At 51.7% G+C, this 27,011-nt stretch overlaps 4 protein-coding genes and 1 long non-coding RNA gene across 20 annotated transcripts; 3 read left to right on the top strand and 2 right to left on the bottom strand.

Moving 5' to 3' along the window:
- The first annotated feature begins 39 nt into the window (after positions 1–39).
- On the top strand, positions 40–10,650 carry TAF6L (TATA-box binding protein associated factor 6 like). 11 transcript variants are annotated; one of them, XM_081534647.1, is made up of 12 exons: positions 40–163; positions 893–949; positions 2,847–3,006; positions 3,352–3,438; positions 4,053–4,203; positions 4,359–4,409; positions 4,975–5,069; positions 6,376–6,450; positions 6,580–6,800; positions 7,106–7,238; positions 9,600–9,728; positions 9,835–10,650. In XM_081534647.1, exons 2-12 carry the CDS (start codon positions 942–944, stop codon positions 10,603–10,605), a joined length of 1,881 nt encoding a protein of 626 aa, XP_081390773.1. In that variant the 5' UTR covers positions 40–163; positions 893–941; the 3' UTR covers positions 10,606–10,650. The 11 variants fall into 11 exon arrangements, with proteins under 11 accessions (XP_081390773.1, XP_081390775.1, XP_081390778.1 ...); XM_081534649.1 differs by having other exon boundaries at positions 890–949; XM_081534652.1 differs by having other exon boundaries at positions 40–272.
- Positions 10,651–10,731: 81 nt separating this feature from the next.
- Positions 10,732–13,559, top strand: TMEM179B (transmembrane protein 179B). 3 transcript variants are annotated; one of them, XM_081534667.1, is made up of 5 exons: positions 10,732–10,836; positions 11,712–11,899; positions 11,983–12,081; positions 12,288–12,366; positions 12,605–13,559. In XM_081534667.1, the coding sequence occupies exons 1-5, from the start codon at positions 10,741–10,743 to the stop codon at positions 12,764–12,766; spliced, it is 624 nt and encodes a 207-aa protein (XP_081390793.1). In that variant the 5' UTR covers positions 10,732–10,740; the 3' UTR covers positions 12,767–13,559. The 3 variants fall into 3 exon arrangements, with proteins under 3 accessions (XP_081390793.1, XP_081390792.1, XP_081390794.1); XM_081534666.1 differs by having other exon boundaries at positions 11,983–12,114; XM_081534668.1 differs by lacking the exon at positions 11,712–11,899 and adding an exon at positions 11,918–11,925 and having other exon boundaries at positions 10,732–10,853; positions 11,985–12,114.
- Positions 13,050–14,207, bottom strand: TMEM223 (transmembrane protein 223). Its single transcript, XM_081534670.1, has 2 exons — positions 13,876–14,207; positions 13,050–13,469 (listed from the first exon to the last, which is right to left on the bottom strand). The coding sequence occupies exons 1-2, from the start codon at positions 14,189–14,191 to the stop codon at positions 13,177–13,179; spliced, it is 609 nt and encodes a 202-aa protein (XP_081390796.1). The 5' UTR covers positions 14,192–14,207; the 3' UTR covers positions 13,050–13,176.
- A 147-nt stretch (positions 14,208–14,354) lies between these two features.
- On the bottom strand, positions 14,355–25,925 carry NXF1 (nuclear RNA export factor 1). Of its 4 annotated transcripts, none has more exons than XM_081534644.1 (21): positions 25,814–25,925; positions 21,970–22,153; positions 21,596–21,755; positions 20,850–20,933; positions 20,637–20,741; positions 20,433–20,513; positions 20,268–20,337; positions 20,030–20,118; positions 19,799–19,906; positions 19,516–19,625; positions 17,672–17,708; positions 17,097–17,165; positions 16,939–16,994; positions 16,699–16,806; positions 16,527–16,585; positions 16,304–16,419; positions 16,135–16,177; positions 15,469–15,541; positions 14,980–15,162; positions 14,793–14,853; positions 14,355–14,675 (listed from the first exon to the last, which is right to left on the bottom strand). In XM_081534644.1, exons 1-21 carry the CDS (start codon positions 25,839–25,841, stop codon positions 14,637–14,639), a joined length of 1,863 nt encoding a protein of 620 aa, XP_081390770.1. In that variant the 5' UTR covers positions 25,842–25,925; the 3' UTR covers positions 14,355–14,636. The 4 variants fall into 4 exon arrangements, with proteins under 4 accessions (XP_081390770.1, XP_081390772.1, XP_081390771.1 ...); XM_081534646.1 differs by lacking the exon at positions 25,814–25,925 and adding an exon at positions 25,602–25,686; XM_081534645.1 differs by lacking the exon at positions 25,814–25,925 and adding an exon at positions 25,494–25,665.
- On the top strand, positions 25,923–26,575 carry LOC145523771 (uncharacterized). The gene is made up of 2 exons (XR_014066881.1): positions 25,923–26,168; positions 26,460–26,575. It is a non-coding gene; the product is annotated as an uncharacterized LOC145523771 (long non-coding RNA).
- The last annotated feature ends 436 nt before the right edge of the window (positions 26,576–27,011 follow it).

The raw sequence follows: 27,011 nt of genomic DNA, 5'->3' as shown, positions 1-27,011 counted from the left end.
CCTGAAGGCGCTAGCCGATTGGCTGTGTTCGTGGAGGGCGGGGCCTGACCGCCGAGAGAGGGAATTAGTACGAGCGGGGTGAGTAGGAGCCACTGCAGCCACCGCCGCCGCAGTTACCGCACCGCCGTCTCGGTAACTGCCTTCGCCGTCCCGAAGCCCTCAGGTGAGCAAGCCCTCACAGAGCCGTCCCGCTGCAGATCGCGTGCTCACCGGCCTGGGCGCCCGCTCCGCTGGGGGCCCGCCCCCTTCGCCGACCACGTGACCCAAGTTCGGTAACCTCTGACCCCCTCCACCCTACCCCCCCACCTCTCTAGCTGGGATGAAGCGCGGCTGGGTGGGAGGATGCGCTTCACGGAGGCCGGCAGAGGTCAGTTCCCACGCCTCCTTACCGGTGTGGCTAGTGGTTGAGGATGTGGAGAGGAGGTTGAGGAACTGGAGACCTTGGTCAGAGCCGGACTTTGCGGGGTGTAATGTGGGACGTAAAAGGGAAACTTCCTTGGCGCCTTCGGCGGGCAGGATTTGCTACTCCTGCTTTACAGGTGGAGAAAGAAGGTTAACAGCCATTGGCGGGTCTCCAACGCCAAGTCTCTGAACTGGGAATCCAGGCCTTGTTCCCCACACAGTCCGCCGCTCCTCATGATTAGAGTGAGAATTGAGTTCTTGCTCCCTTACCTAGGTAGTGCTGGCCAGATGATCTTGGGAAAATCATTTAACATTTAACCACTCAGCTTTGATTTCCTTGGCTGTGCAATAGACATAATGTTTACTTACTACCTCTCTCATTGTTAATCCAGACAAAATGAGGCGTAAGCCATATAAAGCACTTAGCTCAAAGGTTCAGGCGTAGAATATGCTGAGAAAGATCGCGATTGTATGTTCATTTTTTCAGCAGGTGTTTACTGAGGGTGTGTTATGTGCAGACACTGTGCCTGACCCTGGGGATGCAAAGGTGAGCCAAAAGGCATGATCCTTGCCAGCATGGAGCTTACAGTCTACTGGGGAGGTTAGATGTTAATCAAAAAGTTACACAGGTGTATAATTACAAACTGATAACTGCTTTGGAAGATAAAGTTGTGGCCCATGGTGAGGGTCTGAGAAGAGTTCTCTGAGCAAGTAAATTTTTTTTTTAAAATTATTTATTTATTTGACCGTGCTGGGTCTTCCCTGCTGTGTGGGCTTTTCTTTAGTTGCGGCAAGCCGGAGCTACTGTCTAGTTGTGGTGCGTGGGCATCTCGTTACGGTGGCTTCTCTTGTGGCAGAGCACAGGTTCCGGGGCTCACCGGCTTCAGTAGCTGCAGCTTGTGGGCCCTAGAGCTCAGGCTCTGTAGTTGTGGTGCACGGGCTTAGTTGCTTTGCAGCGTGTAGAGTCTTCCCGAACCAGGGATCGAACCTATGTCTCCTGCATTGGCAGACAGATTTTTTACCACTGACCCACCGGTGAAGCCCCCAGAAAGTGACATTTGAGACTGAGATCTGAAGGAAGGCCTAGGAGTTCACTGGACAAAGGGGTTGAGGGTAGAGGAGGAGAGCATCCTAAGTCCAGGAAACAGTGTGTGAACATCCTGAAATAAGGTGTTTTTGAGGAAACAGACACCACAGGAATGCAGAACACAAGAGTGGAAAGAGATGTTTGGAGATGTAGGCACACATGCAGGGCCTTGGAGCCATGGCACAGGTTTGTTTTTTATTCTAAAGGCAATGAGGAGCCATTGGGAGAAATGCTGCAGGGAGGCCAGGTAGGGTACCCACTGATTTAGGGACCTGGAGGTGACTCACTGGGCCTTGTCAGAGAGGAGTGCTGGGGCAGAACCTGGGTGGGTCACTGAAACTGGGACCTCGCTGTTGTGGTGGTATTGTCTCACTTTGGCCCATGTGGGCCAACCTTCTAAGTGTGGCATGTGTTGTTGGAGTCAGTCATCAGCTGCTGTTTTTCTTGGGTTCTTATTCTGCCATATCCTGTGAACGGAAGAGCAGGTTCCTGCTCTAGGCCTCTCAGCCACGCTGGGGAAGACCAGACACGGGCAAAAAGCCCAACTACTGAAAGCCTGACAGTCGCAGATGGCATAGGGGCAGGAAGACCTCAAAGGACAAACTGGATCTGCCTTAGGAAAGAGGAGGGCGTGGGGGCTTGGAATAGGAGGAGGGCAGGCCAGCCTGAGCACCAGCGGTGAGCTACAAGGCAGGCTGGAAGCCACGAGGTGGCCTTCCTGGGAGGATGGATCAGCTTGATGAACTCTGCAGATTCAGGACCAGTCCCAGTATGTTGAGCCAGGGAGTTGGGACTTTCCGTTTATGAGTCCTGGAAAACTGTTGAAGACTTCTGAGCAAGGAACCATCAGGGTAAAAGTAGTCTTTTCATCAGTGTTTAGTACTGCTGGCTGTAGCACGGATCTAGAAGAAGACAAAAGTTTCTGTTTATAATTAATGATTGTAATGTCTTCCAGTTGTGTAGTGTTCTGGCCCTTGAGTTTCTCCTACATCATCTCATCTCATCCTCATAGCAACCCTGTGCGTTAGGGAGGGCAGAGGTTATTGCCACTATTTTACCAAACTTCAGACTGAGGAAGGTCTCAGCCTGGTTCACATTGGAAGTGGTGGAGCAGGGCCGGGACCCAGTTCTGTGCATCCCAAGGCCAAGCATCTTCTCAGACACCACTGCCGTCTGCCCTCTGACCCAGCTCAAGTCTGGTTCTTGCTCTGAGCCTCAGTTTGCTCACCTGGACACTCAGATGAGGCTCCTTGTTCAAGGAGTCTGGAACAAGAGCAGCAAGACTGGTTTGGAGGGCCTTCAGTCAGGCTCCCGGGCTCAGAGGGCTGCCCTTTCCCACCTCCCTTCCCACCCCCAGCTCCATCGGGGCCATGTCGGAGCGAGAAGAGCGGCGGTTCGTGGAGATCCCTCGGGAGTCCGTCCGGCTCATGGCGGAGAGCACAGGCCTGGAGCTGAGCGATGAGGTGGCGGCCCTGCTCGCAGAGGACGTGTGCTACCGACTCAGAGAGGCCACCCAGGTACACTCCTCCCTCCTTTCCCTCCCTTTGACTGCCCTCTCCCACAGGGGTTTATTCAGCTAGTATCTGTCAGGCCCCTCCTTCGTGCCCTGAATACAGCGGAGGCTGTCTCCGTCCTCTCCAGGGCCTCCTAGGCAGCTGGGCTTCCAGTGAACTAAGCGCCTGCTGGGCAGCCTCTCGTGCTCCTCACCACAGCCCCGCCGGGCAGGCCAGCCCGGGTTCATCGCCACATCCCCCATCTGAGAAACTGAGTCACAGAGAGGGCATGTGACCTTGGGAATGGTTTGCCGCCCCCACTCCGCCCCCCCCACTCCCTGTCGCCTGACTCTCTTCCTCCCCTCGCAGAACAGCTCTCAGTTCATGAAACACACCAAACGACGGAAGCTGACCGTCGAGGATTTCAACAGGGCACTCCGATGGAGCAGTGTGGAGGTGAGTGGGCACAGGCTGCTGAGGGCTCAGCTGGCATGAGCTTGCCGACGTGGCCTGGCTCAGGGCTGGCCACGCAGTGAGACGTGAAGACCCAACGCGCACACGAGGGGAGGTCACAGCCACCACAGCACAGGGGTTGTGCCCAGCGCCCCCAGGGCCAGGAGTTCAGAGAGGCAGAGGCAGGCCCAGAGGCCCGAGAAGGCTTCTTGGAAGAGGTGGCACTTGAGCTGAACCTGAAAGGGAGACCGGGATTAGACTCAGTTGCAGGGAAGAGAGGCTGTTCTGGGTGAGGGAGCAGCCTGAGCACGGGTGTGGGCATCAGAACATCCTGCCTGGCTGTTCCTGGGTGGGGGTCCAGGGAGAAGGAGGATCAGCAGCCTGAGGGTGGACTTCAGGGTCCCTACAGCTCTGTGAGGAGGGACCGCGTTCTGCTCCTTGACTCAGTGAGCACTGGGTGCTGCAGCCAAGTTCCCAGTGAAGGGCCTGGACTCCCAGGCATCCCCCTCTGCTCAGGGCCTCTGGACTCCTGGCAAACATAGGCTCTGGGCCCTGGCCGGTAGCGCCCCACTTACCTCCCCAGATTCAGCCTGCTCCCCAGTCCTCTCTTCACTCAGGCTGTGTGCGGTTATGGATCTCAGGAGGCGCTGCCCCTGCGCCCCGCCAGGGAGGGTGAGCTGTACTTCCCTGAGGACCGAGAGGTGAATCTGGTGGAGCTGGCCCTGGCCACCAACATCCCCAAAGGCTGTGCTGAGACGGCCGTGAGAGGTGACTGCTGGGGTCCTCCATGGGGCGCGGACAGGAGCTGGGTTGTTGGAGGAGTGGTGATGGGCTGGTGGGTAGATGGGGCAAAATTCAGAAGGGTGGATGGTGTTACAAAGGGCAGAACCCCGGGCTGACCCATCTCTCTGCTCTGGTTCTAGTTCATGTCTCCTACCTAGACGGCAAAGGGAATCTGGCCCCTCAAGGATCAGGTAACGGGTAGTACAGAGAATGGGCCCTCTGCTTGGACTTTCCTCCCTTAGGACTGAGGGTGGTGCCGCTACCCCTCTGAGTCCTCATCCGACAAGTATTTTCCGGTGCCTGCCTGGTGTCAGTCCTGAGTCGGCACTGGTCCCTGCCCAGAGGCCTCAGAGTTGGAGATGGGATCCCAGGCCTGTAGCCAATCATGACGCCGTGTTGGATGTTAGTGCAGAAGTCTGAGCAGCTTACTGGGGTCCCTGAGGTGTCCCGCTTCCAGGGTCTGCTGAATGGGGCTTACAGAGCCTGAGGCTTATGAGCTTGGACCTTGGGAACTAAGCAGGAGTCTGCCGGGCAGAGCACAGGTTGTGGGCAGCGTGCGGAGCTGGGCTGTGGAGAGCTTGCAAGGTCAGGGTGAGCAGGCTGCTTGGAGGGGCTAGCGGCTCTGTGTTCTGAGAGTCCTCCTGTCTGAATGGGCTCCTTGTGGGGATGGGGGTTGTTGGGGGCAGGGAGCAGGCAGGGAGGCTGGGAGCGGGCTGGGCTGCACCCTGACCACCTTCTGCCCACCCTTTTTTTCAGTGCCCAGTGCTGTGTCTTCACTGACTGATGACCTTCTCAAGTACTACCAGCAAGTGACTCGGGCTGTCCTGGGGGATGATCCACAGCTGATGAAAGTGAGCATGCGGGCCTGAATTGGGGCACAAAGTCCAACCCTCAAATCCCCATGGAATTCCTTCAGAGGCCTGCTTCCTGTCCTCTGCACGCTGGCTGATGTGGGTGGAAGCTGCTCTTGGTGGGGGGCGTGGTGCTCTGCGGTTGGCCCTTCAGCACTGCTCCCCTTCCTGCCCCAGTAGGAACCCTTGTTCCTTAGGGAATGGGCAGCTCTGCGGGGTCCTGTGGGTGGGGGCACGGCACAGGTGGTCAGTCCCCCCACACCTTAATCCAGAGCCCATTTTTTGGGGTGTCTGTTCACCTGGAGCCACATGGGGCATCCACCTTGTACCTTTCATTTGTCTGGACTTGAGAGGAAAAGGAGAGGAAGTGGAGGGAGCTGGTGAGGGTGCCAGCCAGACGTCATGCAAGCCCTCTAGGGCTCCACAGGGCCCCGCTGGACACTGCCCGTGCCAGGCCTCTTCCGCCAGAGTCAGAGGAGGGCTGGTTTGGTGTCTGCTTGACCATGTGGCCTCTCTGTTTGAGGGGTTTACATCTTCCACGTCTGGCTGCTGCTGTTACTTCCCTTGCAAAGTTAGGACTGTTATTACTGCACTCTCCTGCCTTAGCAAGTCTGCTGCTTGTCCCCAGACACAGTGCACGTGGGTGGGCCTGGGGCCTGGGCTCCTTCCTCTTGAGCTGTTGTCTGCTTCACAGTGCCTGAACTTAAGGTCTTAATCCAGAGGAGCTGGGAGGGCACAGGTGGTGGAGGTTCAGGCTAAGATGGGCTTACTCATTGACTATTTTTTTCTGCTTATAAAAGTAATACCAGCATATGTTTATATAGAAGTACTGTAAGACATACAAAGTAGAAGGTGAAATTGTGTAGAACCACCCACTCACATTTTTTCCTATGTGTAAACTATCATAGTCTACTATTAATCGAAGTGTTAAACTAAACATCTGGTTTTAGAATAACTGCTTTACTCAGTTAAAAATATGTTGGATATTTAGGTTATATTCAGTTCAGTTCAGTCACTCAGTCTTGCCCGACTCTTTGCGACCCCACGGACTGCATGGCGTCCATGGACTACATGGACGCCAGGCTTAGGTTATATTCAGCTTTTTATTATTATAGACAGTGGTATGTGTGGGTATGTGTGTGAGTGGGTTTTGTTTATAGTGGGTTAAATTTGTAGAAGTGGAATTGCTGAGTCAAAGTATGAACATGTAAAATGTTAATACATAGGTGCTACGTCTCCCTTTAAAGAGGTATCAGTTTATACTTGGGGTGGGTAGACCAGGGCAGCGTGGCCCCTTCTGTTTCAGGTTGCTCTCCAGGACCTGCAGACCAACTCCAAGATTGCAGCGCTCCTGCCATACTTTGTTTACGTGGTCAGTGGGGTAAGTGACCAGGCTGCGGCAGGGGCGGATCTGTGGGGAGGAGATGATGCAGCGGGCTGTAGGGCTCACGGCAGGTGCCACCAGATGAGCACCTTCATGTCCCCCTAAGCACCCTTCTCCTCCCAACAGGTGAAATCGGTAAGCCACGACCTGGAGCAGCTGCACCGGCTCTTGCAAGTGGCACGGAGCCTGGTTCGGAACCCACACCTCTGTCTGGGGCCCTATGTCCGCTCCCTGGTGGGCAGTGTTCTCTACTGTGTCCTGGAGCCACTGGCTGCCTCCATCAACCCGCTGAATGACCACTGGACGCTGCGGGATGGCGCTGCCCTCCTGCTGAGCCACATCTTCTGGTAGCCACCGGGGCCTGGTGCTGATCAAGGGCTGGGCTGTGGCAGAGCTGAGTGGCTTGGGGTGGGAGGTGGGGTGAAACTTCTGGCTTTAAGGCCACAGGTTAAGAGGTTGGGAATGTCTTCCCTCTGATCTGCCAAGTTGGTGTGCCTGGGGTTTTATAAACGGGTAACAAAGATGCCAGGGGTTTGGTCCATCAGCCCTCAGGCCCTGGGCCTAGCCGCCTCGTTCACTTACCCAGTGTGCCATACACGTGCTGTTTCCTCTGTGTGCTGTGCCTCGTCCTGACTGACTGTTGCTCCCACAGGACTCATGGGGACCTTGTAAATGGCCTCTATCAGCAGATCCTGCTCTCCCTGCAGAAAGTCTTGGCAGATCCTGTGAGGCCTCTCTGCTCTCACTATGGGGCTGTGGTGGGGCTGCATGCTCTTGGCTGGAAGGTGAGGACCCTGGCTTTTGTCACAGAACCATGAGAGCTCCCATTTGTAGTTAGAAAAATAGTCTTTCTTGTCTATGAACGTGTCCTCTTTCTCCATTTTTTGGGTTTTTCACTGTCTTTCAGGATCTTTTCATAATTTTCCCTGAAGAGAATCTCAGAATAACTTGTTTACGCCTAGATTCTTGCTGTTCTTTGATACTGTTGTAATGTCTTTTCACGGTATTTCTTATTGGTGTATAGAAACACAACTGATTTGTGGATTCAGCTACTCATTAAACTATCACTTTTAACTGTAGATTATTTTGGGCTTTTAAGATAAATCATACCATGTACAAATAATGATAGCTTTGTCTTTTTTAAACCTAATGCCTTATTTTTTTGAATTCCTTTTCCTTTTTTGGCCGTCCCACATGGCTTGTGGGATCTTAGTTCCCCAGTCAGGGTTGGAACCTGAGCCCTTGGCTGTGAAATTGCAGGGTCCTAACCACTGGACCACCAGAGAATTCTCAAACCTAGTAATTTTTTATTTTATTGCTAGGACCACTAATATCATTGTAAATATGTTGATATTGGGCATCCTTGTCTCATTTCCAATTTAAAGTACTAACAATAACCTGTCCTGTTTAGGCTGACGTTTACTTTGTGTGTTTGTAGATACCTTTCTCAGGTTAGAATTATATTCTTAATTATTAATTTATGTTAATTTTATCAAATGCACCTTCTGTATCTTTTTAATTGATTGTAAGGTTTTCCTGCTTTTATCTGTTAAAGTTGTTAATTGTATATATAGGTTTTCTTTTTTTTTGGCTGTGTCACACAGCTTGTGGGATCTTAACTCCCAACCAGGGATTGAATCCCTGCCCCAGCAGTGAAAGTGCCGAGGCCTAACCACTGGACCACCAGGAATTCCCCATACAGATTTTCTAATAGTAAACCATCTTTACATTTCTAGGATAAACTCACTTTAGTAATGGTATAGTCTTTTAAAAAGTGCAAAACTTTTATTGGAATATATTTTTTATATACAGTTGGATTTAAATGATTTATCTGTATTTATGAATGAAATCAATCATGTACTCTCCTCATATGGTTTTAGTATCAGAGTTATATGGGTTTTATAGAATAAGGTGGAGAGGGAGTATTTTTTATACTTTATATTTTTAAGTTTAATTATGTTTTATTGAGACACTGTTCCTTGAATATCTGTAGGCTGACTTTGTAAATTCTGGCATGCTGTCTTGTGGTTATATTTTTAACTAATAGTTACAGAATTATTTGAGTTTTCGTATTTCTTAAGTCAGTATTAAGCTATATTTTTCTAGGAACTTGAAGTCTTAATTGCTTTCCCCCAAATTAATCACAGGATTTAAAATTACATAATCAGAGTCCAGGTCTCTGAGCTGTTGTTTTTTGTGTGCAGGTGGTTTAAATTGAGTTCCAGTTTACATGTAAGCAGTTGGCAGCTAAATTTCTTAGTTAGCAGGGGGCATTACTTATACCCTTCAGCCCTCAGCACATTATGTCAGTGATAGTGGGGTCACTTTATACTGTTTGTCTGTCTTTGTACCTGATCTTTATTCCCATTGCTTAATTAAGGCTTGGGCATTCAGTTCAGTTCAGTCCAGTCGCTCAGTTGTGTCCAACTCTTTGCGACCCCATGAACCGCAGCACGCCAGGCCTCCCTGTTCATCACCAACTCCCTGAGTCCACCGAAACCCATGTCCATCGAGTCGATGATGCCATCCAGCCATCTCATCCTCCGTCGTCGTCCCCTTCTCCTCCTGCCCTCAATCTTTCCCAGCATCAGGGTCTTTTCCAATGAGCCAGCTCTTCGCATCAGGTGGCCAAAGTATTGGAGTTTCAGCTTCAACATCAGTCCTTCCAATGAACACCCAGGACTGATCTCCTTTAGGATGGACTGGTTGGATCCTCTTGCAGTCCAAGGGACTCTCAAGAGCCTTCTCCAACACCACAGTTCAAAAGCATCAATTCTTCGGCGCTCAGCTTTCTTTATAGTCCAACTCTCACATCCATACATGACCACTGGAAAAACCATAGCCTTGACTAGACAGACCTTTGTTGGCAAAGTAATGTCTCTCCTTTTTAATATGCTATCTAGGTTGGTCATAACTTTCCTTCCAAGGAGTAAGTGTCTTTTAATTTCATGGCTGCAGTCACCATCTGCAGTGATTTTGGGCATTCAGGAGGTTCCAAATAAATGTTGGCTGAATATGCCAAGCAGGGAATTTAGGATTCAGCCCTGTCCAGAACCAGAGATAAAAGTAGATCTTTCAGAGGAAATGGTACTTGGTAAGCAATGAGCAAAAAAGAGGCACTCACTGCATTCTTCTCTCCCATCCAGGCAGTAGAGAGAGTCCTGTACCCACACCTGTCCACTTACTGGACAAATCTGCAGGCTGTGCTCGACGATTATTCAGTATCAAATGCCCAGGTTAAAGCAGACGGGCACAAAGTCTATGGAGCCATTCTGGTGAGTGCCAGCCCTCTCCAGCCTCTCCTCCCTGCATCAGCTCAGCTGGCTTACTTTAGAACACTAGGCCCAGGTTCCTTGTATCCTAGTCCCTCTGCTCTTACAGGTGGCTGTAGAGCGACTGCTGAAGATGAAGGCCCAGGCAGCAGAGCCCAACAAGGGTGGGCCAGGCAGCAGGGGGTGCCGGCGCTCTGACGACCTGCCCTGGGACAGCCTTGTCCTGCAGGAGTCTCCCTCCGGGGGCAGCGCAGAGCCAGGCTTTGGGTCTGTTCTCCCAATGGTTCCTGGAGGCGCGGGGCCAGGGGATCCTTCCCCTTCGGTGACCCTGGCAGACATCTACCGGGAGCTCTACGCCTTCTTCGGTGACAGCTTGGCCACCCGCTTTGGCACGGGTCAGCCCGCGCCCACGGCCCCGCGGCCGCCCGGGGACAAGAAGGAGCCGGCGGCCGCCCCGGACTCGGTGCGGAAGATGCCGCAGCTGACAGCCAACGCCATGGTCAGCCCGCAGGGCGACGAGAGCCCCCGGGGCGGCGGCCCCCCGTCAGCCTCTGCGCCCGCCGCCTCTGAGAGCAGGCCGCTGCCCCGCGTGCACCGGGCGCGGGGAGCACCCCGGCAGCAGGGCCCAGGTACCGGCACCCGTGACGTCTTCCAGAAAAGCCGTTTCGCCCCGCGCGGTGCGCCTCACTTCCGTTTCATCATCGCTGGACGGCAAGCAGGGAGGCGATGCCGCGGGCGACTCTTCCAGACTGCCTTCCCCGCGCCGTACGGGCCCAACCCAGCCTCCCGTTACGTGCAGAAGCTGCCCATGATCGGCCGCACCGGCCGCCCGGCCCGCCGCTGGGCGCTATCGGACTACTCGCTGTACCTGCCGCTTTGAGGCGGCTCGCGCCTTCGCCTCTGTAAATAAATTCCGCGCCCGGAAGTGACGTCTCCGCGCTTGTGCGTCGCGCCGAGTGAGGCGGGGCTTGGGCAGGTGGCTCCTGCGGCGGCGCTTCCTGGAGTTGGGGAAGTCATGGCGCTGCCCTGGTCGCAGCGCGTCGAACTCGCGTTCTTCGCCACCGCCTTCTTATGCGGAGCCGTGGCGGCCGCGGCGCTGACCCGGACCCAGGTGCGGTTGTGGGACGGGTGCAGCCGTCAGGTTGGGTAAGCGGGGAGCAGGCAAACCCTGAACCGGAGAGGCCACTGCTGTCCGGTACGGCGGAGTTCTGGCCGGCAGCTCCTCGGAGCTAGTCGACCAGGTGAGGCCGGTTGCCGGCGGAGACGCATCGGCGCTAATCACGCTCTGTGGATACATCTGCCCAGGTCGTACTTCTAAATTATTACCTCGCAAAAGGAACGAGTCCTTGGGAGTGTCTTAACAGCGGCTATAGCCCGGCCGGGTGATTCCTGCTGCATAAACTCTCCCTGGCTGTAAAACAAGTTGGACCAGGCCCCTTTAAATCAGACACTATTGTGCTAGGCCACTCAAAGAAAGCATAGTGTAGTAGAAATGAGCAAACTACCAAATAAATGGTTGCAACGCAGTGTGTCAAATGGCAAACCAGTGATGTAGCAGAAGCCAATAGTTTAGCTGAGTGTTTACTCCAGCCAGGCAATCATGTTAATAAACAGGCTCGTTTGACCCCTGTAAGTAGGCACTATTACAACTATTTTATAAATTAGAAAACATAGGAGATGGCCGAAGGTTACAGAAGTTTTGGTTCTACTCTAGAATTTCTGTACTAGGGGCGACCAGAACTTGCGAGGCATCTCTGAAGCTCATTGTATTTTATAACCACTGCCGATTTCCTCATCCTTCTGGCCACTGCAGATTAGATTTCCCCACCAGACCCACTCATCTACTGGCCCAGAAACAGGAACTGACAGTAATACACAAATAACTCCTTAGGGTGGCCCTGCTCTAGGTTATCCCCCATACCTGCCATGAACTTGCATTTAGAGGTACTAGCCTGAAATCTAGGACTCAGCAGCTTCTTTCCACAGGGTTCCTTCAGTGGCAGCTGTCCTCTGTATGGTGTGGCCACCCTGAATGGCTCCTCTCTGGTCTTGTCCCGACCCTCGGCCCCATCCCTCTGCTACTTCGTGTCTGGGGCCTCGGGCCTACTGGCCCTCTACTGTCTCCTGCTTCTGCTCTTCTGGGTCTACACCAGCTGCATCGAGGACTCCACCAGGTGACTGCCCGCTCTGAGGGTCAGGGGTTGAGGTGGGAGGTGTCCCACTTCAACCACAAGGCGTATTTTCTCCCTCCTCCTAGAGGCCCGATCGGGCTCCGCTTTGCACTGGCCACCTCAGCTATAGCCATCTTCCTGGTCTTAGTGTGTGCCTGTATCCTTCGATTTGGCACCAGTTCCCTGTGCAAATCCATCATCTCCCTGAACATGACTAGGTAATGGGAGAGGGAGGGAGTCTGGCTGGGGCTGTCTACCTTCCCTCGGCAGAAAGTATCCCATACTCTGCTTTTTATATCCCTGTCAGTTCTCATCTCAAAAGGGCACTGGAGTGAAAGGCTGTTTAGGGTATATCTCCTCTTTTCTCACGACTGTCTCTTTGACCTCACAGCTGCTCTGATGCCCAGAAAACTCCATGGATACCCCCTGGAACAGCTGTGCAGTTTTACTCCAACCTACATAATGCTGAAGTGAGGTCCTGGGATATGAAAGGCTGGGTGGAGACTGAGGGATACACAGATTTGTGTAATGAATCGTATAATACAATCTGTAGTTTTAAGAGCGCTCACCAGTTTACTCTGAGCTTGGTCCACCCGTGAAGGGCTGAGGAGCTGAAGGCCTCACAGCTTGACAGCTGAATGGTATGTGGGTGGAACTGGATTCAAGATGGGCCCAGTCCTCACAATCCTGTTCTCCTGTCTCCCACAGACTTCTTCTTGGGTGAATCTGATATTGTGGTGTGTGGTCTTGGTGCTCCAGGTTGTGCAGTGGAAGTCTGAAGCCACCCCACACCAGCCTCTGCAGAGGGGGAGCCCTGAGTGGAGCTCTGAGACAGATGCTCTTGTTGGGCCACGCCTTTCCCATTCCTGAAGACTAACCAAAGAGTACTTCTGCAGCCAGACTCCATGCCCAAGTGCCTGTAATCCTCTTGCCCCCACCTGGCTCTGTTTATGTGGGGAGCCTTAGTTTTCCCTCCAGGAGGGAAACATGATGACATCTCTTCCTACAGCTGGTTTTGTACCAGAGTATTATATTACTCTCTTTCTTCATCTCAGTACTGAGTTCTTGGTGTAAAGCACTGTAGGTAGGGTGGATAGGAGTAAGGAGTGAAGGCTAAATAGGTATGGGTCAAAAAACTCAAGAGCTACGTAGCTGCCCTTGGGATGACTGCTCTTTTATTTGCTGTTAATGAATTCTGGGCCCCCTATGTGACCCTGGTTGTCACCCCATCCCTAAGGTTCAGTTTTTATTCTGAACCTTAGTGACCTGAGGTTGCTTCTTCACAAGCTACGGTAGGCACCCACAGTGTTGTCAAAAAGTTTCGTGTTGGGGAAACGTCCAGCTTTGTCCAAGAGGAAGTAGAAGCGTCTGCCTTTGATCTTCAGAGGCAACATGGCAGGGACTTCTCCCCGGTGGGCCATGCAAGATACTTGGTTTAAGGGAACCGTAAAATGGGCACCCCAACCAAAGGGGGCGTGAGTGGTGAGGGTCACTTGCTTCCCTCCAGCCTGTAGCATCACTGAACGCACAGAGCGGAGGGAAAAGAGAAGACCAGCACCAAGTACCAGAGAACCTGTAGGAAAAGCAAAGATTGGGGTTTTCACTGGAGAGCTAAGCAGCAACCCTTACAGTGCCCCCCGAATAAAAATAATTGTGATGATAATAACATTTATTGTGTTCCTTTTATATCCCAATCATATATTAGTCATTCCTCCCAACAGCCTTAATAGATACCCATCCCCATTTTAAAACAAGATCCAGAGTAAGGGTACTAACTTGCTCAAGGTCACAAAATAAGAGACAGACAGACCTGAACCTCTACAAGCTCTTGGCGCTCAGAGACTTGGCAACTCTAGTGTAACGCGCTCCTACCCACTCCTGCTCATCCGGGAGGGTCGGGAGCCCCTTATTCTTCTTGCCCGAACAGAGGGTTGTGCCCACCCTCTTCGACCAAGCTGGGAAGCTAGCCCACACCTTACCGATGGCGCCGCAGCCGACGGCAAGGCCGTAGCGCCAGAGTGTAGAGCGCAGGTCCAAGCGGCCATGGTCTGGGGACTTGGCGTCTGTTGGACGAACTGGGGTTGGGGGACGGGCCAAGGAGGCAATGGCCAGGGAAGCCCAGAAGACGCCCTGGCCGGCGCAGAACAGCCCGAGGACGGCGAAGAAGCGGCCCCGTTCGTGCTCGAAGAGCAGCACATCCCGTGGCGGAGCCGTGTCATGCAGGGCACGGCGCGCGGGCAGTGACTGCAGCGCTTGCAACAGCAGCACAGGCCACCTCCGCCCGGGCGCCGCCATGGCGCTATGCGGAGCCACTTCCGGGGCGGGATTTCCTGCCAACTGGCCCCGCCCCACCCCCGGAGTCCTTCAGTCCCAGGCGAGGCGGGCGGGGCCCACCCCTCAGTCCCGCCCACGCTTGTGAAGGGTAAGGCTAAAATAACTCGGCATGCTTGACACCAAATACAATACCATTCTTTATCTTAAAAAGTAGGGAGGATCCTGGGGTTAAGTACACAAAGCACCTAAGTCCTTCGGGTATTTTAGTGTCAGTTCTACAAAGTAAGCTTTGGCTTCCTGGCACCAGGGAGGCTCAATCTTCTGGAGGCTTCCAGAAGGCAGGTGAGGAGAAGGATCCAGCAGCCCTCCCTCCTCGGTCACAGTCACAGGGCGGCCTCGGGCCGGAGAGGAGACATCAGTACATCCAGGGGCTATTTACAGGGGTCTTCTGGGGCAGGACTATGGATCACTTCATGAATGCCACTTCTGGGATCTCGCCCTTGGCCTTAAAGAAACATAAAAAGGTCAGTAGAGCCAGACGGTCCATGCTGTGTCCCGAGCCTACCTGACCCTCTTGAAGGCCTGGAGCTCTCTTTGCCACCTATTTTCAAGTCTTCCTTACCTTGAGATGAGTAAAGGCCTGGGCAGATCTGGTGTAGTCCCAGTTGTTGTCCTGAAGGCACCTGGAACAGGGGAAGTACAGGCACCTCCATTAGAACCACAAGTTTTGGCTTTAAAAATTTTAGGGGCACTTATTTTTCACCACCAGCCTCAGTTCACCCCATTTCCTACACATGCTCAGTACTCACTTCTGGGACCACTCAAGGTTCATGCCAGACTGGGTAGAGAATGCCTGCAGCATTTCCTGCTGCTCTGGGGAGAGGGTGGGCACTGGGCTGGAGGAAGGTGTGGGTGCAGGCATGGCAAAGGCTCTCTGGATCTCATCAGCACTGGCATTCCGCACAAACAGCTCATCGTTGACGATGCACAACCTTGGAGACAAAAAGCACCTTAGACAGCTGGACAGACAGAAGATAACCTCATCGTCCCAACATCATTCCTATTCTCACTTGACATTCAGAGTCTTTCAATACCCATGAGGTTGCTTTATCATTTACCCCCTTTCCTATGGACTCCACATATGGGATTATCTACCAAGCAGACTGGAATTATACATTCTTCCCCAACCCTCATTTACCTTTACAACAGACTTAGGAAGTGAATATTGTTAAACCACTTTTCCACAGTGGCAGTCATGCATTGGGACTAGGGCTCAACATGGTAAGTCAGACACTCACCCTGAATTGCTGGCAGGAACAGCGACGAACGTCCGGGTAAAGGCTCGCAAGGAGTCCCTAGACTTTCCATCCACTGCAATGATACCAATGGTGATGACTCGTCAAAGTCATTCATGCTTTATGTTTTCAAACAACGTCTCAAAAATCATAGTCTGATTTGATACAGAGAACCCTAAGCAGGCCAAACAGGGGTGATTATGTGTGCACAGATGAGCAGAGCAGGGAGGAGTGTCAGAGGTTAGAGAGGACAACAGTAACACTTTTATCCCACTAGTTATTTATTTGTATCTGTGGGCCAGGCCCTGTGTCAGGCACTTTATAAATCACTTCACTCACTCCCCAAACATGTAATGAGATGCCTATTACAAATCCCCTTCTGTTACAAACAGGTTCAGAGGTCACGTAAATTGCTCACAGACACAGAGGACCAAGATTGGGGATGGAAGCTCAGAACTGTCTGCCTCCAAAGTCTGTGTCCTTCTAATCCTCAGGCTGTTCCCATAGCCCAGACAGGAAAGACAGGTAAGGACAGGCTTGGGGGCAGAAAGGGAGAAGGTGGCCAGGGAAGAAGAGAAGAGAAGGGAGCTGGGAAGTTCATAGTGCTCAGAATGACTAGCTGGGACAGGGAGACCACTCCACCAAACTCAGGACTCCAAAAATACTTACCTTCTTTGAAGACTCCATTGACAGAGAAACACAGCAATGTGCTCTGAAAGAGAAGCAGCAACATCAGGTACCATGTAGGCTCCCAGCAGAGCCCAAGTCCCTCCTTGCCTCTTAAGGACTGCCCCTTCCCCAAATCCACACTTCTCTCAAGGGAGAAATAGGTGCTTACTGTCTGCGCACTTATGTCTACCACAAAGGAATTGATGTCATGCTGAGTTTTGGGCAACTCATTGAGGAAGGCCACCACGTTGAGACGTGTGTGCTTCAGCAGTCGGAACCGCAGGGCTGCGGGAAAAGAAGATGCCGAGGTTAGGAGCTGCCACACACTGAGCCCAGACTCACTCCTTCCCCTGCCCTTCTCCCAACCTGTTTGGCTCACATCACACACTTACTAGGGTCTTTAAGCTTCTTCACATTCCTGCTATCTTTGAAGTACTCGGCCAAGTTGCTTCTGGGGGAATAAGAAAAAGAGGCAGTGGTCAGAGCAGCGGCGATGCTGTACGTGCTGGCCAGTGTCTGCTGAGCAAGTCTGGTCCTGGGCAGGTTCTGGGATGTGCTACTCACCGGGCAGGGTTCTGGGGGGTGAAGGGAATGCTCAGGGAACAGCAGGCTCCATCATGGTAGGCATCCAGGAGCCGTTGCCGGTCTCCTGAGTCATAAACCGCATAGTACCTGTGGGGCAAACGAAAGGGGAGGGTTGAGCTCCACAAGCTGGATTCACAAAGGGGCTGGCAGCTCCCCAAGACTGAGCTGTGCTGGGGCTAGCCCACCACTCCCCAGCCTCAGGACACCCAAGATACTTACTGCTGCAAGAAGTGCAGGACCAGATTCTTCAGGGTCTCTGTTCCAAAGTAGCTTCCCTGGAATCAAGCAGACTCCAATCAAATAGGACCATGATACCAGGACTCTCCTCCCAACATGAGTTCTAGCTCTTGCCCCCCAGATGCCACCCCACCACTTACCTTGCAGGGCGGTAATGTTGTGGGGGCTTCAACATCAAAGGCAATTGGTGGGGGTAACTCATGGCCATCCTGCAGAAAGGAAGTGAAAGACGATGATATAATCTAGTGAAAGAAGGCTAGATGAGGGACTTCCCTGGCAATCCAAGGCTAAGGCTTCCCACTCCCGATGCAGAGGGCTTGGGTTCAATCCCTGGTCAGGTAACTAGATCCCACATGCTGTAACTAAGAGTTGATGGGCCACAACTAAGACCCAGCGGAGCCAAATAAATAATTTTTTTTCTAAAGGCTGGATGAGTAATTAGATGGGAGAACTAAGAGTAAAAGGGTCAGAGGTCAAGTAAGAGAAAGAAATGGAAAGGGGTCTATGAATCCTGATAGATGCAACTATCATCTACAGGCATTTTTCTGGGAAGAAGGATTACAACCTTTGTTAATATATATATGAAATCTTTGTTAGATTCTCAGAGGGCTCCATATCCCCAAACTAGTGATCATATAAAGGCACGTTAGCCAAGACTTTGAGGGTGGGAGGTGCTATGCTCCTCAGAAGAGAATGAAAAAAATTAGGTACTCACCAGTCGTAGTAGTTTGGGAAATCGCTCTCGAACGGCGCTGTCAAGAACGGGACATAAGTGAGTAATGTTTCAGAGCCACTGTGCCTCCTGGGCTGCTCTAGGAGCAAAAACACCCGTGCCTGAGGGACAGCCCATCCCATCCTCCTGTGCTCTCACTCTTCCCCTGCCTCTGAGCTCCAGGAAAAATAACCCCACTCCCCACCTCGTCTGGGGCATCCAAAAATGACTGCCTTGAAGGACGACTCTCTCTGCCTGACTCCGAGCACTGCAGGAGCAGCACTCCCAGCCCAGGCATTAAGCCAGGACCTCTTCTCCATCCTTGACCCCCTTACCTTCCACCTACTCACCTGTGCAGCCCCGGGAGGAGGGAATGGGGTGGGAGCCCAAGGGCTCCGCTGCCTCAACAGGTATCCATCACTTCTGCCAGGTCTGGCCGTGGCCAAGACCAGAACACACCACAGAAATGGCACAGGATGTTGGGGCAGGGAGACAAGCAAGGCTCAGGAAGAGGAGAGGCCAAGGAGGAAGAGAGGGGAGAGGAGAGAGAAAAGGAAGGAGAGGAGGGGGCAAAGAAGAGATGGGGGAGATTCAGGCGAGGAAAGAGAAAAAGGAAAGAGAAAGCAAAGACAAAGCGACAGCACCGCATGGTGAAGAGTCATTTAGAAAGACCAGGGAGAACAAAGGGAAAGAGGCACCTGACACAGCCCTCTCTTTCGGCTCCCTTCTCCCTGTGGTCCAAGGAGGAAATGAGAAACACATCTTTGCTGTGGTGAGAGGGCAGCTGCTATTGGCCGCGTGTCTGTCTGCTACCTGGGTCCCGATCTGAGCTGGGCGTGGGAAGCAAAGCAGCCATGGGGGCAGGAGATCTCCCTCCGAAGGGGTGAGGGTTCAGGCCCCTGCAAAGTTGGGGGGGTGAGGGTCTGTGCCCCACCACTGTTGGCCCCCAAGTTCTCTCCTGATGGCCCCTCTGCGACTGTGCCTGTCTTAGGTTGTTCCTTCCCTGAGGAATCTTACCCGTCTCTGGCTAACCAGCCATCCTCCGGGGCCAAGCAGGGTGATGTGAGGTGTGCGAGTGAGGGAGGGGCAGTGCCCCCAGAGAGGGTCAGTTCTCTGTCTCCTGGATGGCCTATGCCCCCGTGGCCTCCACGCCCAGCACCTGCCTTGGGATTCCCTCGCCTGCTGGCGGGGCCCCGGCTCTGGTCACGTGTCTTAGGGAACCCAGGTTTCTCCTCCAGGGAGGGCCCAGCTCACAGCATTGGGCAAGAGCGACAGAGTGCATGGCACCAGCCACCAGGAGGCCTCAACCTCAGCATGGGCAGGAAAACCCAGGCAATAGCCTTGGGCAAAGCGATTGTGAGAATTGAGCCCCTCTTGGCAGCAGGGCAAGAGGGGCTGTCACCGGACAGAGGAGGGAAGGCCCATCAGCAGGAAGTCCCAGGGAGGGAGGGCTTTCCCTGCCCAGGGGTACCAGGCTCTTGGCTCAAAGCAGCTCCACACATGAGGGTGTAATATGCAAGACACCCCATGGTCATGGTAGAGAAAGGGAGATGCTCTTCTTGAAACAAAAGGGGAGGGAGAGTCTAGAGAAGGCTATGTTCAGGAAGGAAGGAGAAACGCCACAGAACCAGCAAACAGGCAGTCAGGTGAGAAGAAAGGAAAGGAGGCCTGGGGCAAAGCTAGGGGTCACGGGCAGACAAAATGGAGGAACACGTGATCGCCCCAAGGACAGGTGGTTCCAGCTGAGGGCTGTACATCTCCTGCAGATGGGCAGTGGTCAGGGTGCATCAGCTCAGCCTCCTAGGGGGTGAAGGTCCCCAGGAGGGGAGATAAAGCTCATAACTGACCTGATGTAGGTGGACTGGTCTCGGAAGGTGTCGCACAGGGTGTTTCCGTCAAGCCAGAGCTCTTCCAGCTTCAGCCCTTTGATCTTGTCCAACTCCCGCTCAGACTTTAGCTGCAAAGGATAGGGAGGAAAGGCAGGAAAGACACGTTGGTAAAGAAAGCCAGCTAGATCCCCCCACCCCCATCGTCATCTCTTAAATGCCCTCCCTGCCTCTTGATGCCACGAGGCAAGCTCTCTCCACCTCTGCCCACCCTACCCAAACACAGCCGGGCTCTCAAACTCACCTCATTTCCAGAGAGATTTAGGGTCTTTAGATTGGGTGCTTTCTGCACAATGCTGGACAAGTCATCCAGCCGGTAGAGCTTGTTGTTGCTCAAGTTCAAGGACAATAGCTGTGGGGAGAGGAGAATTTAGAGGAAGCACCACCGGCCGGGGATGAGAAACAAACCTGCCTCCCAACCCCATCCTACGTACCCGACCCTGCTTCCTCCCACCTAGTGGGACAAAGGCCTCACCTCAGGGATGTTCTCTTCGATGATTCGCAGGGTGGCTGCCATGCAGCTTCTACGGTTCAGGATAACGTCAATGTTCTGCGCCACTAAGTCTGCAGGAAGCAAAGGGAAGTCTGAGAGGGCCTGCCCAGGCCAGCGTGCCCACCACAGCACCCTCAGATGTTCCCTACTGACAGATGCCCCTCTGTCTCCACCAATCTAAGAATGGGTGAGGCAGAATCAACCTGTATCCGACCTGTACCTGGGTCTGAACGGAGGCCCTTGAGGTCAAGTGCTTGCTGGGAGCCATCGTATCGTTTGCTCATGATCAGCTGCAGAGGAAGACAGAGGGTTCAGTGGTCACTGGAGTTGTTGGGGGGGAGGGTGGGAGGAGGGGAAACCACTAAGACTCAGGTGCCGGCCTCACCTTTAGCTGCTCTACTTGTTCTGGCTTCAGTTCATTCTGCACAGAATGGGGTGGAGAAGAGGAGTTGATGATGATAGATATCTGCAGGGGAGACACACACGGACAGGGTGAGCTCCAGGAAGGCCTGAGCCCCAGGACCAAGACTCAGTCTATGCCCTGAGCACCAGTCCCCACCCCCAACCAAACCAGGCCCTTCATACACACCCTGCGGTTCTCCCGATCCAGAATCTTATAGTTAACAGCCTTCAGTGCAGAGGCGGTACTGGCGTCCTCCACAAAAAACTGGGCCCGCGTGTTTTCATAGTGAAACTGCAAGAAGAGGGAACAAGGGCATTAGACCTGGAGCCCAGAGCCCCCAGCCCAGCTGGTACCTCCACCCTCCTTGGTGTGCAGTCAGCCACTCGGACCTTCTCTTACCTCAATGGGAGTAAAAGGGACACTGCACTTGCTCTGAATCACATTCAGGAGCCATGACTTGTCGTATTTCCTGCCGTAAGGGATCTAGATGGGAGAAAGAGAAGAGACAGCAACAGCATGTCACTAAATGAACAGCAGACCCCTCCAGGGCTCCTTTCAGCTCATCTGCCGAGCCCTAAAAGACTCTCTGGAGAAACGGTCAATTTAAAACTTTTCTGGGAATTCCCTGCTGCTTCAGTGGTTAGGACTCCGAGCTTCCACTGCTGGGAATTCAATCCCTGGTCAGAGAACTAAGATCCCACAGGTTGCACAGTGAGGCCAAAAAAATAAAGTATGCTACTCAAGCCAAATATGAATTTCTTAACCCCCTTTCTGTCCATTTATACTTATTATTCCTCAAAGGATACAAATGTTTGACTCTACAAGTTCTAAGACATCATTTATAACCTATCTGCCCTTCAGAGAACTCCAGGGTCCCCCGCTCCACACTCAGCTCCTCACACCTGGAGGAGCTCTCCCACCCGCCAACCACAATTATCACACTTCCCTTTCATGGCCTCCCCACCCTGCTGCCTCCTTCTTTTCTGAAGCTGCTCATAGATGCTCTAAAATATTGATTCTTAGCAGCAAGAATGGTTCCCTGATTGTGGAGTAAACAGCTGATTTTGTAATGTGAGAGGTAAACACCTTAACTCTGAGCCCAGCCCCTGAGCTCCTCTGCTCCACGGACCTCTCAGGATACTCACTGTAATCTTAAACCAGTTCTTGGACGTCCCATCCTGGCTGGTGCCAGCCCCTCCCCTCTCTGCAGCAGCTCGATCTCTCCGCAGGGGCAGGGTAACATGAATTCGAGTCCGCTCGTTCCAGTTATCACCCCGACGGTTAGGTCGTGCAGCATAGGGGGTGCTGTGGGGGAGGAGAGAATAAAACATTCACAAAGGTTAGGAATGTCTTCTCAAAGATCTTCCTGCACTGTTTTCAGGACCACAACTATCAACTACCGGTAAGCTGGTCCCGGCATTTCTCCCTTCCAGGTGGGAAGAGAAATGACATGGGCAGTTAAGAGGGCCACATAAATGAGGGGGCTGCTAAATTCAAACCAGAGCAACTGGTTACTTACTATCGTACTCGGGGAGCATCCTGGACATCGCTCATCGCCACATCTCTATCATCATCCTCCAGGCGGGAGGACCGAACGCTGGAGCCCCCTCTTCCGGACCTCCGGTTCCCCTCGCCAGACTTCCACCGGAAAGGGCCCCGGCCTTTCTTTCTTCTTTGAGGGAAACTAACTCGATCATCGTGCTCTGGGTTTGGAAACAGAACAAAAATTGGAAAATACACCACTGGAGGGACTTCACTGGTGGTCCAGTGGCTAAGACTCCCCACTCCCAATGCAGAGGGCCCTGAGTCTGACCCGTGGTCAGGGAACTGGATTCCACATGCCTTGACTAAGAGTTTGCATGCCACAATTAGAAAAAAAAGATCCCATGTGCTGCAACTAAGACCTGGTGCAGCCAAATAAATATTCAGATATTTAAAAAAGAAGAGAAGAAAATACACCACTGGTTCAGCTACCTTGCTTGGCAATCACACTATCCAGCACCCTGAACTATCAGATGAGATACACAGTCACCGCAGAGCCCACCTCTGTGCAAACTCCTCTGCCTGTCCAGGGAAAGAACCCTCTCCATGGGGTGGCAACATCAGTGACTGGAAGACTGTGTGAAGTCTTTTTAGAAAAGTGAAGCAGAAACTGGAACTAGAGAAAGGAGAAGCAGAATATGGAAGTGTCTCAAGTGCAACTGGATACAACTCAGACTCCTGAGAGTCACCTGAAGTCTGCTTTTCTCAGCCTCCCAAATCTACTTAACCCTACTCAAAGAAATCTTCTTAACTTTTTATTTTACACTGGAATATCGCTGATTAATAACATTGTGTTAGTTTCAGGTGTACAACAAAGTGATTCAATTACACCTATACATGTATCTATCCTTTTTCAGATTCTTTCCCCAAATGGATTGTTAATGGAATACTGAGCAGTGCTCCCTGTGCTATACAGCAGGTCCTTGTTGGTTATTCATTTTAAATCTAACAGTGTGTGCATGTCCATCCCAAACTCCCAATCTGTCCCTTCCCTACCCACCTCTCCTTGGTAACCATAAATTCATTCTCTAAGACTGCCCCTACTCAAAATCTGATCACATCTGGAAAAGTCAATCACAATGATTACATCAGCTTTCAGTAAACAATACTTCTTTTGCCTATAAGGCACAAATGTCAGTTACGAATATGACCAATTTAAAGGCTTCTTTTAAGTCTTGTTCTCTCCTCAAAAAACTGAAACTAGAACTACCATATGATCCTGCAAATCCACTCCAATTATACATCCAGACAAAAACAAAAAGTACTAATCAAAAAAGGTACATGCATAAATTACAAAGTTGGGATTAACATCTACACACTACTATATCTGCAACAGATAATCAACAAGGACCTACTGTATAGCACAGGGAACTCTACCCAGTACTCTGTAATAACCTCCATGAGAAAAGAATCTGAAAAACAATAGATATATGTATAACTGAATCACTTTGCTGTACACCTGAAAGTAACACAACACTATAAATCAACTATACTCCAATATAAATTTTTTTTAAAAAAGCATCAAAACTAAGAAAAACCAAAGAATACGTATGAGCTTCACTTGTTTTCAGGCCAATAAAAAAAGATACCTGCATCTCATTGATCACAGCAACACTGTTTACAGTGGGCAAGATATGGAAGCAACCCATGTGTCCATCAAGGGACTAATGGATAAAGAAGATGTGTTGTATTCACACACACACACACACACGAAATACTGCTCAGCCATAAAAAAGAATGAAATCTTGCCACTGCAACAACATGAATGGACTTGGAGGTTATTATACTTAGTGAAATAAGTCAGACAGAAAAAGACAAATACTGTATGATATCACATATGTAAAAACTAACATGAATATATTTAGCAAAACAGAAACAGACTCACAGATATAGATAACAAACTTGTGGTTATCAGTGGGGAAAGGGAAAGCAGGAGGGGGAAGATAAGGTTATGGGATTAAGAGATACCAACTACTAAGTATAAAATGGATAGGCAACAATGATATATTATTGCATGGGGTGTGACAGCCATTATTTTGTAATAACTTTTAATGGAGTATAATCTATCATAATACTGAGTCACTATGTTCGCTTTCATGTCATACCTGAAAACTAACATGATGTTGTAAGTCAACCACACTAAAAAACTGCCACTCTGAAGTGAATGTTGAAGTGCGAGTGACCCAAGTGTAACTGGGCACAACTCACTCTCCGAAAAGTCACCTGAAATCTGCTGTCTGCCCACCCACAACCACTTAACCCCAAGTGACCTCTCTCATATCCAGGTAAACCAATCACGATGATTACATTAACTCCCAGTAATCAATACTCCTTTTGCCTACAATTACAAATATGATCAATCAAATGGTTTCTTTTATAAATCTTATTCTCAAACTCCGAAGTTCAGGGAGTGAACTCTCTCTTTTTTTTTTAATGCACATTTAAGTTTATTACAGAAACTAAGAGTAAGAATTAGACACAGTTTCAGCAACTTGGTGTCTTAACTTATTTCACAAAAGTGTCTTTAACTGATTAGAGGATGAACTGATTGCAAATGAAAAGTGGTCCTTTCACACCGAGAATTTGAGAAGCCTTGTCTTGGCATGGAAGTCTCAAGAGACAGTGGCTATTTTCATTCTTCCGTCCAGGAGAAGGAAATGGCAACCCACTCCAGTATTCTTGCCTGGAGAATCTCAGAGACGGAGGAGCCCGGTGTGCTGCCATCTATGGGGTCACACAGAGTCGGACACAACTGAAGTGACTTAGCAGCAGCAGCATCCATCCGTCCATCCCTCCATACATTATGAGTTAGGCCCTCATCATGATGCTCAGGGAGTGAACTCTTAAGTTTCCTTGGTCAGAAATGCCTCTTAACTCAGGAGACAACTCCTGAATTCAGGTGCTAGTGGCAGTTAGGGTGGTTCACCAAGGGTCCTTGAATGTTCTCCAGGAATATGGTCCTCTCAACCGTGGTGTGTAGAAATGGCTTCTTAAAAAGAGACCTATGATTCCCCCCAAAGGTCTGTCTAATGCATAGTACTCCGCAAACATTCAATCTCATGAAATGACCCTAGGGAAAAAATAAATGACTAGAAGGTGCAGTTAACATCTATTGAGAACTTTATCCGATGTCAGGCGCTCGACACACACACGATCTCGTTTTAATACACACACACACACACACACACACACACACACGGAGACAAACTTAGGAGACAGGTACTGTTTCTATCCTCCTTACGGGGGTGGAAAATCAGGCCTGAGTCTTAAACTCACACAAAATTGGCATGGCCAACTTAGAATTGAAACCTTAGCTGTCCTGTGCTCCTAACCACTACTCTGGACCTAAACCCAATGTAGTGTTCTGGCTAGAACACTGAGTTAATGTGTAGGTCTAAAATATTAAGCCAAAGCTGCGGACGGTGGGGGAGGGGGCAAGACCGACTGGACGCGCGGTAGAAAATAGGGCACCGGCAGCCCAAGAACAGGGCACTGACTCACATTAGTATAGCCGCCAAACTGAACTGACAGGCATCTACCACCCACAAAGTTCAAAGGAATTCAGTCACCCCACCGCCGAGCCACCCGCTCCGAGCCGCAGGTGCTCACAACGTCAGGATTCTGCGGTCAACGAGCCGGGCACCCACCCTCGAGTTCAGCCAGGGCCCGGACTGCCTCGCCCCGGGCCCGCGCCACCCACAGCCGATTCCCGCGGACACCCGGCCCCTCGCGGCCTCCTGCCCCGGCGCTGCGGCCTAGGCCGGCGCTGCCCAGCGGGGCTCCAGATCGCCCCTCTCCCCGGCCTAAGGACTAGCACTGACCGTTGTATGACTTCCCCTCGTCCGCCATGGCACAGCTAGAAGCAGGGGCGGGCTCCGTCGCGGGCCGCTACCTAGCCAAACGTCTGAATGCCAAGGCTCTCCAGGCCGAAGTGCTCCTACCCCGGCTACAAGCGCATTTATACGGAGACAGCGTCGCGCGCTACCGACGTCCCACGATGATAGGCGGAGCTACTGGGAGACGCGCGTGCGCATTCGACCAGCAGAGACGCCGGGGCGGGGCTTGAGGCCGACACCCCGCCCATTACTGATTAGTTTACTGATCCCCCTGATTAGTTTATCTCGAACTCGCTCTGCCCCCTGCTTTCATCGTCCGCCGGTAGGCAGCACCTCCAAGGTTAGCGCTGAAGCACAGATGGCCACTGCACCCCAGGGCTCAAACAGGAAAAGGGAAGGAGGGCCATAAGAAGGGCTTCTGAGGAATGGGAAAACAGTGCCTTGGAGCGGGGGTGACCGCTCATAGATCCCTTAGGAGGATCCAGCCTGGGCTTAAATCTCAGCTCAGCCCTTTGCCTTCTACAGATCTATGCCTTGCTTTCCTCGCCTATAAAATGAAATAGAAAACTAGAAGGTAAGCTCCAAGAGAGCAAGGAGTTGACTAATTCATGGCTTTTTTTTTTTCCTCCAGCACCTGGCTCAGTACCATACCTAGCACGTACCAGGAACTCAGCAAATATTATGAAATAAATTTCCAACCTATGCAGCCCCCCTTTCCTCCAAGAGTTGCAGAGTCAAATGAGAAAACTGCATTTGTCAGGCTTTGATCGTCTTCACAGATCGCCCTACCCACCATCAATGTGCTGTGCTTAAACCCACATCGTGTGTCAACTTAACAGTTAAGATGCAAGCAAGAGCATCCCCTGGACACAGGTCAAGGGGAGAGGAAATACTAAAATGCCAGGGCTAAGAAAGGCCGGAGCTCTCCTAGGTAACTACCACCCCTGCCCCCAAGGTACTACAGCCAGCCCAATGTGTGATTGTTGTCACTATAACTTGAGCTTCCTTTGGGGTGTGTGAAGTGGGGGTACTCCAGTGACCTCAGAATGATGTGGTTGTGGGTCCTGGTCAGGACTGACAAGCATATTGACCTTCCTGGAGGGTAGGTATTCCAGACAGATCTCTACTTCATTCTCCTGTGACTGGCTTGGATTTGGTGAGGGGCTTCAAGGGGACCAAGAGG

This window comes from Giraffa tippelskirchi, chromosome 10 (assembly GCF_054371585.1).
Source record: "Giraffa tippelskirchi isolate mGirTip1 chromosome 10, T2T-mGirTip1v1.2.pri, whole genome shotgun sequence".
In the NCBI taxonomy this organism is placed as follows: Eukaryota; Metazoa; Chordata; class Mammalia; order Artiodactyla; family Giraffidae; genus Giraffa; species Giraffa tippelskirchi.
The sequence above is the reverse complement of the archived record's forward strand: the minus strand, read 5'-3'. Positions and strand labels throughout refer to the sequence as shown.

Excerpts from the sequence above, each read along its gene's own strand:
- TAF6L (XM_081534647.1), top strand. Across the intron at positions 4,410-4,974 it reads TCTGGCCCCTCAAGGATCAG|TGCCCAGTGCTGTGTCTTCA; the intron begins GTAACGGGTAGT and ends CCTTTTTTTCAG. Across the intron at positions 7,239-9,599 it reads TGCATGCTCTTGGCTGGAAG|GCAGTAGAGAGAGTCCTGTA; the intron begins GTGAGGACCCTG and ends TCTCCCATCCAG.
- NXF1 (XM_081534642.1), bottom strand. The coding sequence starts at position 22,540 with ATGGAGAGGGTTCTTTCCCTGGACAGGCAGAGGAGTTTGCACAGAG. Across the intron at positions 20,119-20,267 it reads GGGCCTCCGTTCAGACCCAG|ACTTAGTGGCGCAGAACATT; the intron begins GTACAGGTCGGA and ends TGCTTCCTGCAG. Across the intron at positions 14,854-14,979 it reads AACCTTGAGTGGTCCCAGAA|GTGCCTTCAGGACAACAACT; the intron begins GTGAGTACTGAG and ends CCCCTGTTCCAG.
- TMEM223 (XM_081534670.1), bottom strand. The coding sequence starts at position 14,191 with ATGGCGGCGCCCGGGCGGAGGTGGCCTGTGCTGCTGTTGCAAGCGCTG. Across the intron at positions 13,470-13,875 it reads CGTCGGCTGCGGCGCCATCG|GTTCTCTGGTACTTGGTGCT; the intron begins GTAAGGTGTGGG and ends CTTTTCCTACAG.
- TMEM179B (XM_081534666.1), top strand. The coding sequence starts at position 10,741 with ATGGCGCTGCCCTGGTCGCAGCGCGTCGAACTCGCGTTCTTCGCCACC. Across the intron at positions 10,837-11,711 it reads CGGCGCTGACCCGGACCCAG|GGTTCCTTCAGTGGCAGCTG; the intron begins GTGCGGTTGTGG and ends TTCTTTCCACAG. Across the intron at positions 11,900-11,982 it reads TGCATCGAGGACTCCACCAG|AGGCCCGATCGGGCTCCGCT; the intron begins GTGACTGCCCGC and ends CCCTCCTCCTAG.